Genomic DNA, 18,219 nt, shown 5'->3' with positions numbered 1-18,219 from the left:
TATCTTGTGTATATAATGCAATGCAAACGAAAGGCACTAAGTACGAAACTATCAGTTAATAAAGAAGCTAGGTATTGTTCTAGAGAATATGTTGGAGAACCAAAGGTGCTGACAATAGGTACTCCTGGTTGGTGAATCTTTGGTAGTCTGATAGATTTAAGGTTGCGTTCCCTAGATGACGTAGGGATCTTTTTTAAGTTGACGATATGAATATTTTCCTGATATTCATTTGAGTTCATGACAACCGTAGTCGGGATTAGATTTTAGAGATTTTAGGGCATTGCGTTCAGGCTTTGGAAAATTGGAATTGGAAAATCGAATTTCATTACCTGTTTGAGATGGCAGTTTGTTCAGGATAGACTCGACATTTGAAATGATTACCTCTTTTGGGATAAAGCGTGGGGCAAGGACAAAGTTGGAACGTTTTGAAAGAACTGATTTTTCTGTGCCCGAAAGTTGGTGCGACGATACATTTATCACAGTGTTTGGTAGTTGAGTTTGATGGTTTTACTAGTGTTGCGTGTAAGGTGACTTTGAAAAATTTCACAATTGAAGCTTCTTCGTGATCCTCCGTACAGATACATACAAAAGTGTGTCATTTACAAAGGAATGAGAACGTTACAGGATCTAAATTCAAGATGGCGCTGACGTTCTCTGGTTATAGACTCTAAAAAACTGCAAAGTGGGCAGTAAAAGACTACCAAAAGAAGAAACGTATTTTAATTATAACAGAATGGATGTACTTTGAAATCACTTGCTTGAAGTCACGCTAACCGTCAAGTTGGTTCCAGTTAACGCGTCGCAAAAATAAATATTCGTGTATATAAATAGTGAAAGGCGGAATTTTTATTTCTTTTTTTTTTGGACGATATGGGGGGTATATTTAGAAAATCGGGCATAATTGACCTTTTCGATCGTTACAAATCGGCTCGTATTTATTTAACAACGCGTTTAAACCGATTGACGTAAATGAGGCGGGGAGGGGCAGCGTGAAAAATCGCAAAACTTGCAATTACCGAATTTTATGGACACTTACGTTCCGGCCCGGCGATTTTCAATAAACAAAATTTAATATCCTGACATGTTAAGATTCTAATAACAACATTCAAACGATTTTTTTATAATGGCCGGCTGCAGCTTTTGAAGAAAACAGTTTTTGGTATTTTTTTATATAAAAAAACCACAAGATTAATTTTTTTTAATAATAACATATGCGATATTATATTACTTGTATTATTAATTTTTTTACATACCATAAAAAAAATGAAAAAATCTAAATAATTATGCAACCCTAAAAAGTAACAACATGGAAACAGTCAATCAACAGTATTAGAAAATTTATATTATTTTTCTGAGATGCGGTAACTGAAAATTGCAGTCTGTTTTTTAGTTTACCAATTTGATTTTAATCCGGGCAATGGCATTATTAACTTTTTTTTAGGGTTTCACGAAAATTTTTTTCTCGCATTGACGATATCATCACTTAACAATATAATTAAACAACTTTATATTTTTATATTAATTTACATTAGGAAGGACCTCTCAGCTAATTTACAGCACACTTAAATGGCTGCTTTTGTTCAAGAAAGCGAGAGCTTTCGACTAAATTTAAAATTTTCAAGTAAATAGCCTCTTTTTCTAGTTTCAAATTCAATAATAGCTTCGTCTTTTACTATTTTCACCGTTGTTGAACTATTTTTCGAAACCCGCGGCATTTCTCAATATCAACAATTTATTATTCAAAAAACAAGAAACGAGGGGTGAACCACAGTATGGTGTAAAGTATTAAAAAGAAAGGAAGTATCACATTCACGGTGCTTTCAAACTTCTAATCAAACAAAAGCGAACAACATTCAACAAGCAAAAAAAATATTTATTTTTTTTGTAATTCAGTAGGGTTAAGTCGCTTAAAAAATGTATTGGTAATTTGATGATCAATTTAGGAGCTTACATGGAAAATATATTACAAGTACAATACCAATAGTTTAAACTATATACAAAGCAAAATATATTAGGTATCTTACGAGTTTAGTTTACAAGCACTCGAAAATCCACTGAATAACACGAATCCGTATTATACGCTTGTTGTAATCGACTGTCAAAAAAGTCAATGCGGTCAATTTCTCCATTATGTCATAGCCACCTTGGTAGCAAAGCAGCAGCTAAATATGACGTTTAAGTGGCCGCTATTCTGAAGTATTAATGTAATATGAGTTAGTTAATTGTATTTGTGTTTTGAGAAAAATATAGGAAACATTAACCGAGATGTTGTAATTATTAACAAAAATGTCAAATAATTTTATGGTTTGCAGTATTCACATTTTCTATCTAGAAATTCTTATTCGAGTTAGGAAAATCGGAACCTATCATATGTCAAAATTCCAATTTTATTTAAAAACATACGAGCAAAACGTTCTCGATTTTATACCGCCGCCATTTTTACGTGTCGCGTGATTTTTTATCCTGGAAAACGCGCGCCTATCTAAATATATAAACTTAATAAACAACATTTGGCAATAATAGCGAAATTTTCGTCGCGCGAGTATGCGTAATCAGTTTATTTTTGAAGTCCTGGAAACTAATACGACACTAATGGAAAAGTCCGAGACGCTGTAAACTATATAATACGAGGCGTTGGAGAAAGACGCAACAAAACAATTTTTTTTTGGACAGAAGCAAGAGCGGTAATTTAGTCTTATCGGATAAAATCTGATAAAAACTGGAAATGTCGTTTTTCGTCGAAAAATCACACTGATCTCAGGTATTAATTTAGTTTCGTTGATGTTTTTAGACCTCTTTCTGGAATGTATTCTTTACTCAGCTGGCACGGTATACTGTAAACACCTGTTATCTCGAAAGCAATTTTTTATCTTTAACCACTCGGGAGATTTTAGTAGTAGTATGTAAATACTTAGGGCGAAGTCTATTTTTTGAACGAACGTATGACATTTTGATAACCAAACCTTCTCACCTTAATTGAAAAATGCTTGTCTGGAAAATATTTTTCTTATAACGGTCAAATTTTTGAACAAACGTCGGCAACAGCTATGGGTTCTCCACTGTGACCAGTCATCGCGAATATATTTATGGACGCCTTTGAGGAGAAAGCTCTCGGCACCTTCCATCTAATACCAAAATTATGGAAACGCTACGTCGATGATACTTTTGTTGTTTGGCCTCATGGGCAAGAAACCCTAGTATATTTTTTTAGACACTTAAACCCTAACATACGTTTCACCATTGAGTTGGAAACTAATAATAACTTTCCATTCTTAGATATTCTAATCAATAGAAAATCAGCCTAACATTGGGTCATCCTGTTTACAAAAAACCTACGCACACAAACCTATACCTTAATGCATGGTCACATCACCATCCGCCCTAAAAATCATCGGTTATCAACCGTTTTGTTTAGAGAGCCGTAACTCTGCTCTTTTCTCTAATAATTTCCACATTAAAGATATTAAGCGCTCCATAAAAAAAAACACTTCACCATAACCAATCCCACTCTTGGCACTGTAATCCTTCCTTACTTTCAAAACATCACTGGCCACATATCAAAAGTTCTAAAAAATATGACGCCAAAATCAGATTTACCATTTGTCCAAAAATCTCTCAACGTCTTCGGTCCGTCAAAGACAAAATTCCATCTGAGACGCCAGGAGTTTACAGCATTCCATGCATACGCGGCAAAGATAACATTGCAGAGACCGGACGAAAAATATCAACTAGGCTCGAAGAACATCAAATATAAGAAATAATATATAATTATAATTATTATTATAGGAGTCTATAAGCAACCTAACAGTGTTAACCGCGACTCAGGTCTCTACCTGTCACCCATATGAGAATCAGTCATCCGAGGCGGTCTTTATGCCCTTCATTTAGCTCCGCCCCCCTCAAACAATATAAAAGCAGGTGCAGAGTAAAATGTAAAATGCGAGCCAGTTTGAATCTCTGAAGAAGCCAACAGGACGACTGGTGAAACGTCAGCAAGTTCGACAAGTTTTGTAAAAAGTATTACAGTAGCCTGTGGAAGTTTCTTTGAAAAATTAATATACGTTTTAAATTAACATATTCACGAATGCAAAATCATACAATGTGACTTTAATTTAAGATCATAACTGATGGAAAATGAGAATTTTCTCGCATTTACGATTAGACCACAACTTTCAACGCCGATTACCATTAAATAAATAAATAAATAATTAGCTGACGCAAATAGTATCCGTCTGTAAGGGTATAGTTTTGTAAGCTATATTTAGCACAGGCTATAAATTTTAAATGCGACAATCGCTTTGTGATGACGTCGCAGCTAACGGATGTATAACGTCGTCGCTAGAGTAGCGGTGAAGTAAACGTAGGACAAAATATTTACGAAAACGTGAGGGGTGTGGGGGAGGGGGCAAAATTTTCCCAAAACAAAATTCCGGAAAATTCGCGCGGTCTAGCCAAGCTTTCAGACGCGAAATGTTTTTGGCAACGATACGCGAAAAATATGGAAAAACAAAACGAATTAAAAACGCAACGCGGTCGAACTGAAATACGAGGTCGCCGGGGACACAATAAGGGTATACCGCCGTAAAACAGTTAACCAGAGAATTAATTAAAAACGTACGCATCAAAGGCAACGGCCGAAAATAAATAAACGCTCGCTATATTATCGTCCAGACGTACGAGAAAAATATGTTGCGCGAAAAAAGCAGCTACTGCGGGGAAAAACTAAATAAAAGTATATCCGACAAACATAATCACCCGACAGACAAAAACCACAAAAAACAACAACGGAAAAATAAAACCTTGAAATCAGAATACGTCGTTTAGTCCAGGTGGAAAAATACAAAAAAATATGTCAAGACAAAAAAAAATGAAACCAGTGCAACATAAAAAAAAACAAAGACGAAAAAAAGGTTAATAAAAATTTGCGAAAAATTTTCTAAATGAGACATAATAGCGGCAAGCAGCTACAGGAGAACTGACTAGTCACACTGTGAGGCCGATATTTTTGTGGTCAATTACGAAGTCTCTTTACCTAGTTTTTGGTAGCGATGAAACACACAGTATTATATTAGTGACATTTTTCAAAATGTGTTTGCTAATTTTTTGCACTTTTTAAAGCTCTGCTGCACTGATATTTATATGCATATTTTTTCATAGCTTTTCTTATTTTTTTTAAATAAAATAAGCATACTTTTTATAAAACTTCTGGTTTCCTCCGGCTTTGGTTTTTGTTGAGTCGAACTAGCTAATTTTTCGCCAATCATCCTGTTGGCTTCTTCATATATCAATAGAAAATCAGACCCAACATTGGGTCATTGTGTTTACAGAAAACCTACGCACACAGACCGATACCTTAATGCATTGTCACATCACCATCCGGCCCAAAAATCATCATTTATCAACACTGTTCTTTGCATAGCCGTAAAACTATCTCAGCCCGAGCCACTGAACCCAGAATTAAAATATCTTTGCCTTTCTGTCTAATAATTTGCACATTTGAGATATTAAGCGTTCCATCACAAAATACACTTCACCACAACCTTCCAAATGCAATGAAACCGAAAGCAATCCCACACTTGGCACTGTGATCCTTCCTTACATCGACATCACACACACACACACATCACTGACCACATATCAAAAGTTCTGGAGAAATATAACTTCAAAAGCAGATTTACCACTTGTCCAAAAATCTCTCAACATCTTCGATCCGTCAAAGACAACATCCCACTTGAGATGCTAGGAGTTTACAGCATTTCACCATATGCGGCAAAGAATACATTGGAGAGACCGGACGAAAAATATCAACTAAGCTCAAAGAACATGAAAGAGCCTTAAGACTAAAACAAATATACTCATCAGCAGTTGCCGAACACAATCACGAAACCGGACACAAAATTTTATTCGATAAAACTAATCAGTCATCCGAGACGGTGTTTATGCACCTAATTTCGCTCCGCCCCCTCAAAAAATATAAAAGCAGGTACAGAGTAAAATACGAGCTAGTTTCACTCAAGCTCTGAAGAAACCAACAGGATAATTGGCGAAACGTTGGCTAGTTCGATTCAACAAAAATCAACGCAGGAGAAATCCAGAAGTTTTATAAAAAGTATTACAGTAGCCTCTGGAAATTTCTTTGAAAAATTAAAGTAAGCATATAAAGAAATAAATACAACATGTTTTTTTAAGTGCTTCAAGCAGCCTCATTTGTTCCCCTAACCTAGAAGTATGTATTTGTCTTTAAAATTTATTTTGCCCAAGTATTGCATTTTTTCTACTCCCCACTCCAAACTCACACAAAACTGGTAGAAAAATTATATTATACAACGCGTTTACAAACTTTCTCAGTCACTCGTTTATGTAAACATTCACTACCCTCGTACAGAAATCAAACTCGTGACTAAAGTATCATTTGTCAAACTTTTTCTGTAATTTATAATTCCTGTCTTGTATGGGTAATGGAAAAGTCAAATGACGTAAAAAACTATAAATTAAAAGTTCACTGAAAAGTAAAACAAAAAATTCTTTTTTTTATATTTTCAAAATCAGAGCAGAGCATAACTTTTCAAAATAAGCCGAACTTTTTATGCGACATTTTGCAATTATTGCAATCTTATCGATTCCATTCGGGGACACTGTATATCTATATGAGAGAATAGATAACCCACTGTTTGCATGTGAAAGTTCTCAAGACTTTAATTATGCATCACTATAATGACTTACCATGTATATAGAGATGAGTTATCATTTTAAAGATTGATTAATTGTTAGAAATAAGCAAAAACTCTTGAAATATGTAAATTTATGGTATTTCATTCGAATTTGGACACCAAACTTCTAATTGACCTCACTACGCGTGACAAGTGAACTGGAGATACAACAATTGCAAAGGTAATCGGAAACGACCACGTTCAAGAAGTCAATAGAAACAAAAACCCAAACCACCGAAATATACGCGGGCGCGGGTCTCTGGTTTATTATTTTTAAACGGAATCGATATATAAATGAATCACCGCGGAAGGTCAATAACAAACATAATATCGCGGGTGGGGAGAGCGTATAAAGTACGAGCTTTTGGTTTTTTACGGACTCTATTCGGCGAAAAACCAATAAACACGTGCGGAGCTAAAACGCGCGAAAGATAAATATTTTCAGCGAATAAACACACTGGAAGATACGTGAACCTATCGGTTTCCACGGAAAGGATATTTTCCTTCTGGTCGCCCATCTCGGGCGCCGCCATAAATATGACCCACTTACACGGCAATAATTAATTGTTACCATGCGCCCGCGTTCGCCTTACGTAAGACACGCGATGCAATCGTAGGTAACGTTCAAGGGTAAATATTATAAATAAATTATTGAAAAAATGATTAACGCACGAGTGTGCATTTACATTATCGCCCGTGTTATACGCAATCGACGTTTTATGCTGAAACGCGAGCCGTAATCTTAACCTCTTCGATTAAAGAGACCAACAACAAACGGAAAACCGTTGCTGCTAGCGACAGAGAAAAAAATCGCTATTTGCCGCGTCTGGTGCCATCTAGTTACCGATAGTCGAAGCGCGATGGCCGAACTAATTCCGGAAAACTTCAGCGCCATCTGACGGGCGCGGATTGAAACAGTAAAACAAGAGACTAATTGCCGCGTTCTTTGAAACGACGATGTGCGATAATTCTCGTATCGGCGCACAGGTGTCGCGACAAACAAAGGCAGCCGACAATCCAAACTGGAATGTTTCGATACACATTCAATAACATTACTACCCTTAGAATTTTATAATAGTTAAGGGGATTCTTTATGATGCACGTTAGATACAGAACGGCAAGTGTAATTGGAAAATTGTTTTATATTACATTTCGACTATTTTTGACGGTGACAATCTGTGACACAGCATAGCTTTTAAACGGCTTGGGACAGCGATTTGAAATTTGGAAGGATTAATCTAGTTCATTATATGAAATGCTACTTGCCATTGGACAAGTAAAGAAAAGTTTCATTTACAATTTTTCCCATGATTAGGTGACTCGGTAAATTGTATTTACGATGGCCACAGCCTCCTAGACACAATTTTCAAAAATTAAATAAAAATTTAAAAAAACAAAAAGAAAAGGAGAAAAGCCGTCTTGTCCTACGTAGATAAATACAAAAAATATAGGTTGTGCCATTTAACATTCGAAAGTTTCTGCCTTTTCCGCTCAAACCGGAAGTGCAACCACTAACTACATATTGTCAAAATATTGGACATTCAGCCTAAATTAACCCTTCCAAATTTCAAATCGATGTATCAAGCCGTTTAAAAGTTATAGAGTGGTCCCATATTCTTGTTCCACCCGTATATTCTATATATAAACAGAAGTTCTTCCCTATACTCTACATATTTAGTCGTCACAAAAATTTAAAAAAATATATTTTTTCAAAAAATAAAAAATATTGGTTAAATGTGCACATTTAAATGCAAAATGAATGGTGACTAGACAAAACAGAAAATAAACCGTAGTTTTTGAAAATTAAAAATACAGAATATCGTGAAATAAAATAATTAAACACCCCATTTCCCCCCTTGATATAAATATGCAAAGGAAATACAAGAATCCCTATTATTTCTTCTATAGTCATTTTCTTATCCTACCGTTTTCATACCAGTTTAGATCGCGGCGCCATATATGATCAAATGGGTGAACTATACCAGAATATTGATTCTACTGCTGACACGCAGGTGTCGCGCAAGCGGCGTCAAAGGGAATCCGCTATATGAGGCGACAAATGTTATTTTTTATTTATTTTTTTGCTTACCGGTGTCATTAAGGATGCCCTGCAGGGAGTCATCGCTGTACCCCTCGCCGTCGGAGGACATGACTGCAAAAAAAATGTGGTTAGTCTAACGTTCGAATAAATGAACGTTTTTTTTTTAGCGGGAATCCCTCTACGAGACAGTTAATCGGAAATCGTCTACGCACGCGATAAGATAATTCGTCGATTAAAATTTAATTTGAACACGCGTGTTTTATTATAATTCCACAAATAATTATTGTAATCGTTTAAAAGCTAGCGGATAAAAATAAATCAACCCACGTCAATAGATTGTTACTGTTATCCCGTTTTTTCTAATTTTTCTGTTACTTTTGTTGATAAAGTTCCGTTTTGGGGTAAAAAAAAATTAATTCACATAGTCGATGCAATGTTTCATTTTTGGTTCTCCAAAAAATGGCCGCGATCCGTGAACCGTGGGCCACAAAAAAAGAATGATCGGAACAAGGACGTCTAAAAAACGCCGCACGAGATAAACGCTTTTGAGAAATAATGGCGTTGGTTTTTATCGACGCGATTACTCTTGACCCGGTGATTTTTCCGAAAGAAATTCGAGTTTTCCACGTGCGCTAGGGGAAACTTCTTTGGACCGAAAATTTATTTCAAAATGCCTCAAAGTAAATTTATCGCATATTCTTATTTGGTCGACAAACTAATAAAAGATCTGATTAATTCGTTAAAACTTTTATTGCATAATAATTTTATATTCCAAGTAAATATAATCTGCTATGCGAAAGGTCAGATTTTCAAAATCACTTATTTCTTCAACTACTAAACACTGTAATAAATGTATCATCGCACCAACTTTCGGAAACGGAAAAATTAGTTCTTTCAAAAGGTTCCAACTTCGTTCCTACCCCACATATTATCCCAGCTAATGAAAGTGGATTTGAAACTGCAAAAATCCTTAAAAAATCAAAACCTTCTAAATCTAATATTGTAAAGCATAAGCATTGCCCCAAAATCTGTAAAATCTAATCCAGCCATCGTAATCCTAAAAGCAAATACAGAAAATGTTACGATGATCATCAATACAAATTAATATGAGGAAAAGATTCAAGATATTTTTACAGACGGATCGTATTAAACAGATCCTACGTCATGTATGGATCGCAACTTTAAATCTGTTATTAAGGCTTCTTCTCTATCAGACTCCGTGAAAAAATCTGTCACTCCCCATGACTCTAAAATTCCTCGTCTCTACGGACTCCTAAAGGTCCACAAACCAGGATTACCCCTTCGGCCTATTCTCATATTCTCTAGCACAATATCTTCCTTACTAAAACCCCTTACAGAGAAAACTGATAGTTTCGTATCAATCTTAAGTCTTTACCAGTCACCCATATGGGAATTAGTCATCCAAGACGGTGTTAATGCCCATCATTTAGCTCCGCCCCCCTCAAACAATATATAAGCAGGTACAGAGTAAAATGCGAGCAAGTTTCAGTCAAGCTCTGAAGAAGCAAACAGGATGATTGATGAAACGTCAGCAAGTTCGACTCTGCAAAAACCGACGCACGAGGAATCCAGAAGTTTTGTAATAGTATATTATGCAACAAGTGCGGTAAACGGCATTTGACTCACGAGTTTATTTTATTTTATTATTGAGTTTTTAATAAACGAGTCAGTTAAAAACCAACCCAACGTGTTGCATACTATAATTTTTCTACGACCGTTAGTTTTTGGGTACGTTTTTGCAAAAGAACACAAATATATTCACTGACCTGACCATCAGAAATGGCAAACGTCAAAATCTCCCAAATCCGTGCGGTAAAATCCCGGAAATGTCCGAAGTGGCTCGGATTCATGCGAAACGAAACTGACGTGGTAAAGTGACGCTTCCCGCACACTAGATCGGTGTGTAATTAGGTATTTTACAGACGGGAGTAGAAAAAACGTATTACAGTGGCCTGTGGAAGTTTCTTTGAAAAATGTTCAATCAGGAGTTTGGTTTTTGCTAATGCTCCCTTCACACTCGAGTTTACGTAAACAGTATGGAGTTTTAATGACTTATTGGCAAAAAAGGTAACTTATCTTAATAGCATTAGAGTTTATGCGGGTGTGGAGATCACTACAACCAATTTGATCAGTCAAAAACCAGTGTGAAGGATATTTATGTTATGTTATGTCATGGTTCAAATTTCAATAAAACATATATGGACAATCGGGCATATGAATTCCCTCTTTTGCTCCTATGTTGCGTCACTACTTCATATGTTTCGATAATGACACAAAACGGTCGAAGTTTTGATAACAAAAAATTAATTTAATTAAAATTCTCTAAAACCCAATTATCGCATATCTTGTGCAATTTCGAAAATACCCGTTTTTGATAAAAAATCGAAATTACCTTTAATTTTTTTTAACGAAAATACCTAATTAAAATTGGCAATTTTTCAAGGGGAGTAGTTCCCACAGTCAAACCGACAGAACGACAAAACAAAACGCCGCTAGAAAGGTGAGCTGCTGTAAAAGCTTAAAAAACTAATTATCTAACGGAATTACTATTTTACGACTTGGAGGTAACGAACGCGTCGGTTAAAGTTTAATTTATTTTTTGTATAGTTCTCTTGTACACTTTCTGGGTGTCGAGTTTTAATGGGAAATCATTCTTTATGAAGAAAAGTTCATATAATATTCATAACTTCTTTTCATTAATAGATTAAACCAACTTCTAAGTGAAGTTCAATCTCAATTACAAGAAGCGCTTTCTCTTAGAGATCAAAATATGTAGTCCACTCACTTTACAACAAGAAGTTGCAATTTTAAAGTGTCAAATGGAAGATTTTCGGTATCGATTCGGACACATTCACAACAAAAACTTGTTATATTTGAAGAAGCTTCAACGATTTCGGCGAGGAAGTTTCTGAGTACCTACGACAAATCAAAACGAGGGAAATTCACATGCATCTGATCTCCACATAAAAGGCGTTTCATAAGATTAAGATTGAACTTCACTCGGAAGTTCGTTTAAACGAGATCAACAAATAAAAAAAAGCTTTAAAAGAAACCTGTCTGTATTTACACAAACGCCAATATCGTCGATAAGGGACATTTACAATAGGGGAGAATTGAAAAAAAGGGATAAACGTAATGTTTTCAAACTCTGATTAGGTCCTGACAAGAAGGAAAATATATTGTCTTTATCAACGTTGTTCCTACCTTGGGTCAATTGAAAAAAGATGCTCGGATTTAAGTACCGCAAAATAGACAAAAGAAATCACATATATTTGAAGAAAGATTAGGGGTTAGGATTAGACAACAGATCCACAATTTACGTAGATGAAACATCGATCGATACACACGACACTGTATCCAAATTTATATCAAACGAAAGCGCCTTCAAATAAACGCATCACCATAATACACGCTGGGTCAGAAGACGGATTTGTCCCACATAATGCTTGCTGTTGTCTGCAAAGAATATTAAGGATTCTAGCTTGGATTATCATGAAGATACAAGTGGAGAACTTTTTGAAAATTGCTTTCAAAGCAATCTTTTATTGAGGACATTTCTATACAAAACAGCATAAATCCTATTACAATCAATGTCAATGAGGATCCTGATAGTGAAAAAAAAATTAGAATTAGACATTTATAATAAAAATGTAATTACGTATAAAAATTCCTAGCTATGAATTTATATTTTGAACTTCGAACACTGTGTTCGAAGTGTTTTCGGAGCGAGATGCCAAGTGAGATTTTGGCGAAACGTCTGCAGGATTCCAGTCGGAGTTCAACGAGCGAACGGATGATATCCCGGAATATAGTATATATATATATATATATATATATATATATATATATATATATATATATATATATATATATATATATATATATATATATATATAATATATATATATAATGTATACGAGTATTAGATATTATCCAGAGCGCCGAGCTCTTTCAATTTCCAAGGCTGGCAAAGAAATTTGCAAAAAACTGTAACATATTAAATGCTAAAAAGGTATGCCGGAATAATGTTTTAAATGAAGAAAACAAGGCAAACATATTAGGATTTTATGAAGCACACTCAGTTTTTGAAAGAATATCAATATAATGGATTTAAATTTCGTAAAACTCAAATACCAAGTGCAGAACAATGTCAAAAGAGGATGTAGTTGTATTTGGATTTTTTAACTAGGCATAATGAGAATAATAATTTTTTGAAAAACATTTTATGGACTGACGAAACTTCGTTCACTACAAGAAAGGGTTGTAATAGACAAAATATCGAATTGAGGTGGCTTTTACTTGATGAAAATCCATTTATCAAAATAAGTAAGAACTAAAAGTTTAGATTTTCACGAAATTATATATTTTTATATGACAATTGTTTCGACAACACCGTGTCTTTTACAAATGTGGACAATTGATAAAGACACGGTGTTGTAGAAACAATTGTCATGTAAAATGATATAATTTCGTAAAAATCTGAACTTTTAGTTCTTATTTATTTTGATAGACAATCTAAGGCAAATACAAGAAATAAAAACCCAGGGGTAGCAATTAATGAATGTATGGTGTGGTGTCATAGATGGGCATATTTTGGGTCGGATATTTATAGATCAAAAGTTAACTGGAGATAATTATTTGCAACTGTTAGAGCACCAAATAGGACAATATATTGAAGATTTACAAGTAAATATGTCAGCGCTGATTATATGGCAGCAAGACGGTGCCCCTCCTCACAATGTTGTGCAAGTTAAACATTTTTTAACACAGAATATCCCAGAGGTTGGATAGGGAACGGCGGAAATACGGATTGGCCAGCCAACAGAATTTTTTCTTTTGGGGACACATAAAAAATTAGAACTCCTTGTAATTATGTCGTGGAAGTTCGGCAAATGATTTCAGAGGCGATCAATCAGTTAAGAGACAATCCGGAAACGTTATTAAGTTATGAGAAATGTGTTCAGGAAAATGGTTGTCACATACACCAATATTTACAATAGTTACAGATTTTTTACTTTAGTGTGTCTTGTCATTTTTAGTGTTTTTGTTCTACTTGAATTTGTAAATTGTTACTGTGGTTGCTGTTACAGTCAATTAAAGGTTATCAAGATAAATTAAACGCACGACGGGGTCGGTTGTAAGAGCACTATATTTTTGGTCACGGTATACCATTGCGATAATCCGTTAGACGTTATACAGTACGTTGAGACCCCGGAGACGACCTTGTTCGCCACGCCCTAGCCTGAACCGGAGAAGAACTAGGTCGCGACCGCATCGATCCAGTCGCCGTGGCGCGGCGGCGCGGCATTTTCCCGAAATAATCGATACCGTTTTCCGCCCCTCCCGTCAGTTACCCGGCGAGACGCGTCGTGATCCGGTGTAGAGAGCTCGCCCCGTGAAATGTCAAGAAAATGGACGGCAACGCTAACCGCCCCCGAAAAACGAGTGCTCAAATAATAAGCGAAGCCCGCGAGGCCGTCGTCGTCGTCCTCCAGTCGCAAAGGATGGAGTCGGGCACGTCGCCGGCGGTGAGGCCGCTCCAGACCAGGAGGCCGTTCACGCCGCGTGCCAACGAACGACACCTCTTTGGCGGTACGCGGGGACGCGACGATCGACCCGCGAGCTCGTTCAGCCTGCGGTACCTGCGGCACGAGTTCGCGGGTCACCATTTCCTCAAAAAGTCGGCCGCCAAGCGAACCGTTGGCGACGGCGTCTTCAACATCGGCGTGAAGGAGTCGTGTAAGGTACGTCTGCCGTCGCTGGAGGAGACCGGGTCGTTGAGCAAACGCAAAATTTTCAAAAACACGTCGCTAGAGAAACTGCCCGAGGAGGGGGACGCTACGACGATGCCGTGCGTCGTGCAAAGGAACGCGTTCAGCTCGCCCAAAGAACGTACCGATTTCGACGAATCGGAACGGGGCGGCATCCTGCTCGGGCCTCAGAACCTCACCAAGATCTTTGACAATCGGTACATCGTCGAAAACTCGGAGAGGCTGTTCAGCAGTCCGCCTTTGCGGGGAGACACCGTGGAAGAAGTGCTCGCACGTCTGGACGCCGTCGACGCCCGACAAACCGATCTCGTACGGGACCTTTTGAACGAGCTCTACGGGTCGATGGAGAAAGAGGGCCTGGTCGGCAGCAAAACGAACCCGAAAATCAAAATAGGCATCCTCAAAGGACTGTACAAGTTTGTCGAGTCGCGCGACGACGAGGTCCTCACCGATATCGCGAGGGTGATTTTGGCGTTGAACGTAACCGGGAGCAATTTGAGCGGCGTGTGCAAGCTCATCTTTAAGATATCGAAAAACGACAAAAACGACCGCCTGTTCCTCGAAAACAACCTGCTCGAGTTGTTCGTGGACGCGTTAGGAAGATCGACGCCCGTCGACGACGCCGAGGCGTGCGTGTATGCCTACGGCGCAGTTAAATTTCTCACGATGAACGCGACCATCCTCGGAAAGATGCTCGCACTAGGAATCCTCCCGCTGATGGTGCTCCACCTGAAGATCGTTAACGATGCGAAAGAAGATAGACAACACTTTCCGACCAAGACCAACCACGTCCTGTTCCAGCTCACGGGAGCGTTGAGGAACGTGCTAGCGGACGAAGACGCTTTCGAAGGTTTCGTAGCGTGCGGCACCGTCGGTCACCTGTGCCACGCCCTCGAGCTCTTCGACGATGATGTCGACATCGTCACCAACGTCGCGCGTATCTTGAGTACGGCGTCGACCCGCGACGACTGCTGCGACGCGTTGAACGGCACCGAGAACCTCTACAAAGTGACGGTGAAGTTGCTGCGAGGGCACGCGCAAAACGAAGATATAGTGGTGAGGCTGACGTACATCTTGGGCAACTTGGTGGCGAGGATCGATCGAGCTAGGATCGAATTCTTTGACGAACCGGGTTCGATCGACGGCCTGGTGAACCTGTGGCGAGTCTACCTCGAGAGGACGCTCCAGTTGTGCTCGTTGACGGTCGAGAACGGGAGCATCGTCAACTCGAACAGCGAGGACGTCATGATAAAAGTGATCAGGGTGATCGCGAACGTCGTCATCAACCCGACGATAGGGAAACGGACCAACGAAACGTACGGGCCCGTGTTGATCGACGAGTTCTTGAAGGTGCTCATCAGTAACCCGTTTAAAAAGAACAGCGAGCTGGTCCGATCGGTACTGAGCACGCTCAACAACCTCTCCTACTATTACTCGAGCGATACAGAAGGGGACGCATTTCACGTCAAGCAGATGGAAATAGTGGAGGCGATAGTGGAATACGCTACAGGAGAAAACGACGAGTGCGTAGTCGAAACCATGAGGATTTTGGGTAATCTGTCGCGATCCAAGACCACCAGGAGTTACATCGCAGAGACGTCGATATTCGATACGTTGATGGGGTTGCTCGACGTCGCCGACGTCGCCCTCCTCAAGACCGTCGTCGGCGTGTTCGTTAATCTAATGTCGGACACGAGGTGTCGCCAGCAGTTCAAGGAAGGAGGCGGCGTTGCCAAGTTGCAACGCGTTCTGAAAGCGTACTGCGCGGCCGACTGGAATTTGGGCACGTTGGTGTGCCAAGTGCTGTGGAACTACTCGATAGACACGGTGGACCTGTACGAAACGATGGGCGAGACGGAACTCAACGACCTTCTGCTGGTACTGGCGGAGTTTTTGGACGAGGAAAAGTTGTTCGGCGCGGCCTGCGACGAGACGGAGATGCTCCTCACCCCGGAGTACCTGCTGTGGGAGGAGTTCGCGGGAGTAGCGACCAATTTGTTGGAGAAGATCGAATACTTTTTGGACACGTTCGATCAAATACAGGTGGCGGACCATGAGAATGTGAAAAGTGGCGGCGACGGCGGCGGAAACGTCACTTTCGCCGCGTGGCAGATGTAAAAATAGAGGAAGGAAATGTTTGATTTAGTTTGCCTATTCGTAAATATTAAGTATATAGCGATATATACTACTACTATACTATATTACTACTACCGTGCTTCGCCTTCAGGATGCAAAAAAACGGTTTTTTAATTATTAGCCGGATTAAATTATGGTACGCTACTGATTTTTTAAAGATCCAATGATTTTGATCAATGAGACTGTTTTGTTCTTTCCGACTTTTTTGTATTCAAGATAAAAATTCAAAACCATTCCTTAAAAATGAATGAAAAGTTGTCACCTTGGATTCAGAAAACAAATCAAGTTGTGACACATGTTTTTTTTTTCTGCAAAATACACCCTTAAAATGTTTATATTGAATTTTAAAAGACCCTGTTAGTTGTTTTTTTTTTCATTGAGTGTAGCCACTCATTCTACTAGTGCGTCGAAGATAAGAATGCACCAGTATCTTATCTATACGAGGTCGGTGCGATCAAAGAAAGGTTGCATACTTTACATAATGTAAAGAGAGAAAAAGAGATCCAAAGACAGGCAAGATTTAGAGAAGTAATTAAATCACTGATTAACAAACTAAGGGTAAAGAAGAAATCCAAAGTGTTGGTTATTATCAACAGCAGTCACATTTAAACATAATTTTTTCAAAAAAACTTTCAAAGACTATTTTATTCTCTACTATTTACAAATCTTCTGGATTCCGCCTGATGTGGTAATCGCCATCGGAACCTCGTAAAGCCATTTAATTGATTTTCTCATAGCAGATTTAGATATATAACAACGATTATTTTAATAGTTTTTGAAATGGTGTTCGTGATGTAATGCAATTTTTCTCAGGAAGGAAAACGGTAAGTTAAAGGGTTTCATGCAATAAGCATAACTATCTATAAATGGAAATGGAAATGGAAATTTATCACATACAATGTCCAAAAGAATCAACGAAAATGTCACTACGGTTAAAAAAAATAATCAAATTGATGGTGACGACCTCTCGGCACTGCCTGCATTCTTTCGTCTGGCTTCATCGGTGGAGATTCTCGTTATGATTTTGGGCCGATAACGCATATCGAACTTTTAGACGATTTATTTTATAATTTAACAATGTTCGTTTACATTTTATTCTAAGGTACCCTTGTAACGATAACGAAAAGTAATAAATGAATTAATTACGTTGCTTCGGGTGTTTTTTTTTTCACGTCGACCGCAAAGTGAAAAATTTTAAAAGCAAACAAGGCAATAAAAATCACTCTCGGCGCGGATGATTTCGCGTGATTTATTGGAACCCAGATAAACTTTGCTGCGATGCGAATTTTCTATACCGTCGCCGTCAGTTTTATCATCGTAAATACTCGAAAGCATTGGCCCAGATTTTGAGTACCGTCGAAATAACGAAAAATCCCTGATCCACACTAGAAACGGTTTACGAATACGTAGAACAAATAGACGACTACAACGTATAGTGAAAATAACGTCTCGGCAAACAATATCATTGCCGTCGTTTAAACATCAGAAGCAAAACAAAAATCGCGACAGGATGAAGGATAAATGACGCGCGAGGCTCAAA

The 18,219-nt window shown here is 38.1% G+C and overlaps 2 protein-coding genes across 4 annotated transcripts in view; one reads left to right on the top strand and one right to left on the bottom strand.

Annotated features, from left to right (window-relative positions):
- Positions 1-18,219, bottom strand: part of LOC132701812 (uncharacterized) — a 159,784-nt gene that overhangs the window by 75,871 nt on the left and 65,694 nt on the right. For all 3 annotated transcript variants that reach the window (XM_060670025.1, XM_060670027.1, XM_060670026.1), the window contains exon 2: positions 8,800-8,862. In XM_060670025.1, coding sequence (XP_060526008.1) covers positions 8,800-8,862 — 63 coding nt within the window. The remainder of the gene's footprint in view (positions 1-8,799; positions 8,863-18,219) is intronic.
- Positions 14,134-17,829, top strand: LOC132702497 (armadillo repeat-containing protein 2). The gene has a single exon (XM_060671159.1). It carries the CDS (start codon positions 14,184-14,186, stop codon positions 16,659-16,661), a length of 2,478 nt encoding a protein of 825 aa, XP_060527142.1. The 5' UTR covers positions 14,134-14,183; the 3' UTR covers positions 16,662-17,829.

Source organism: Cylas formicarius, unplaced genomic scaffold (assembly GCF_029955315.1).
Source record: "Cylas formicarius isolate icCylForm1 unplaced genomic scaffold, icCylForm1.1 PGA_scaffold_5__7_contigs__length_24384050, whole genome shotgun sequence".
Lineage (NCBI taxonomy): Eukaryota > Metazoa > Arthropoda > Insecta > Coleoptera > Brentidae > Cylas > Cylas formicarius.
Note: the sequence above shows the minus strand (reverse complement) of the source record. Positions and strands in the feature narration are given on the sequence as shown.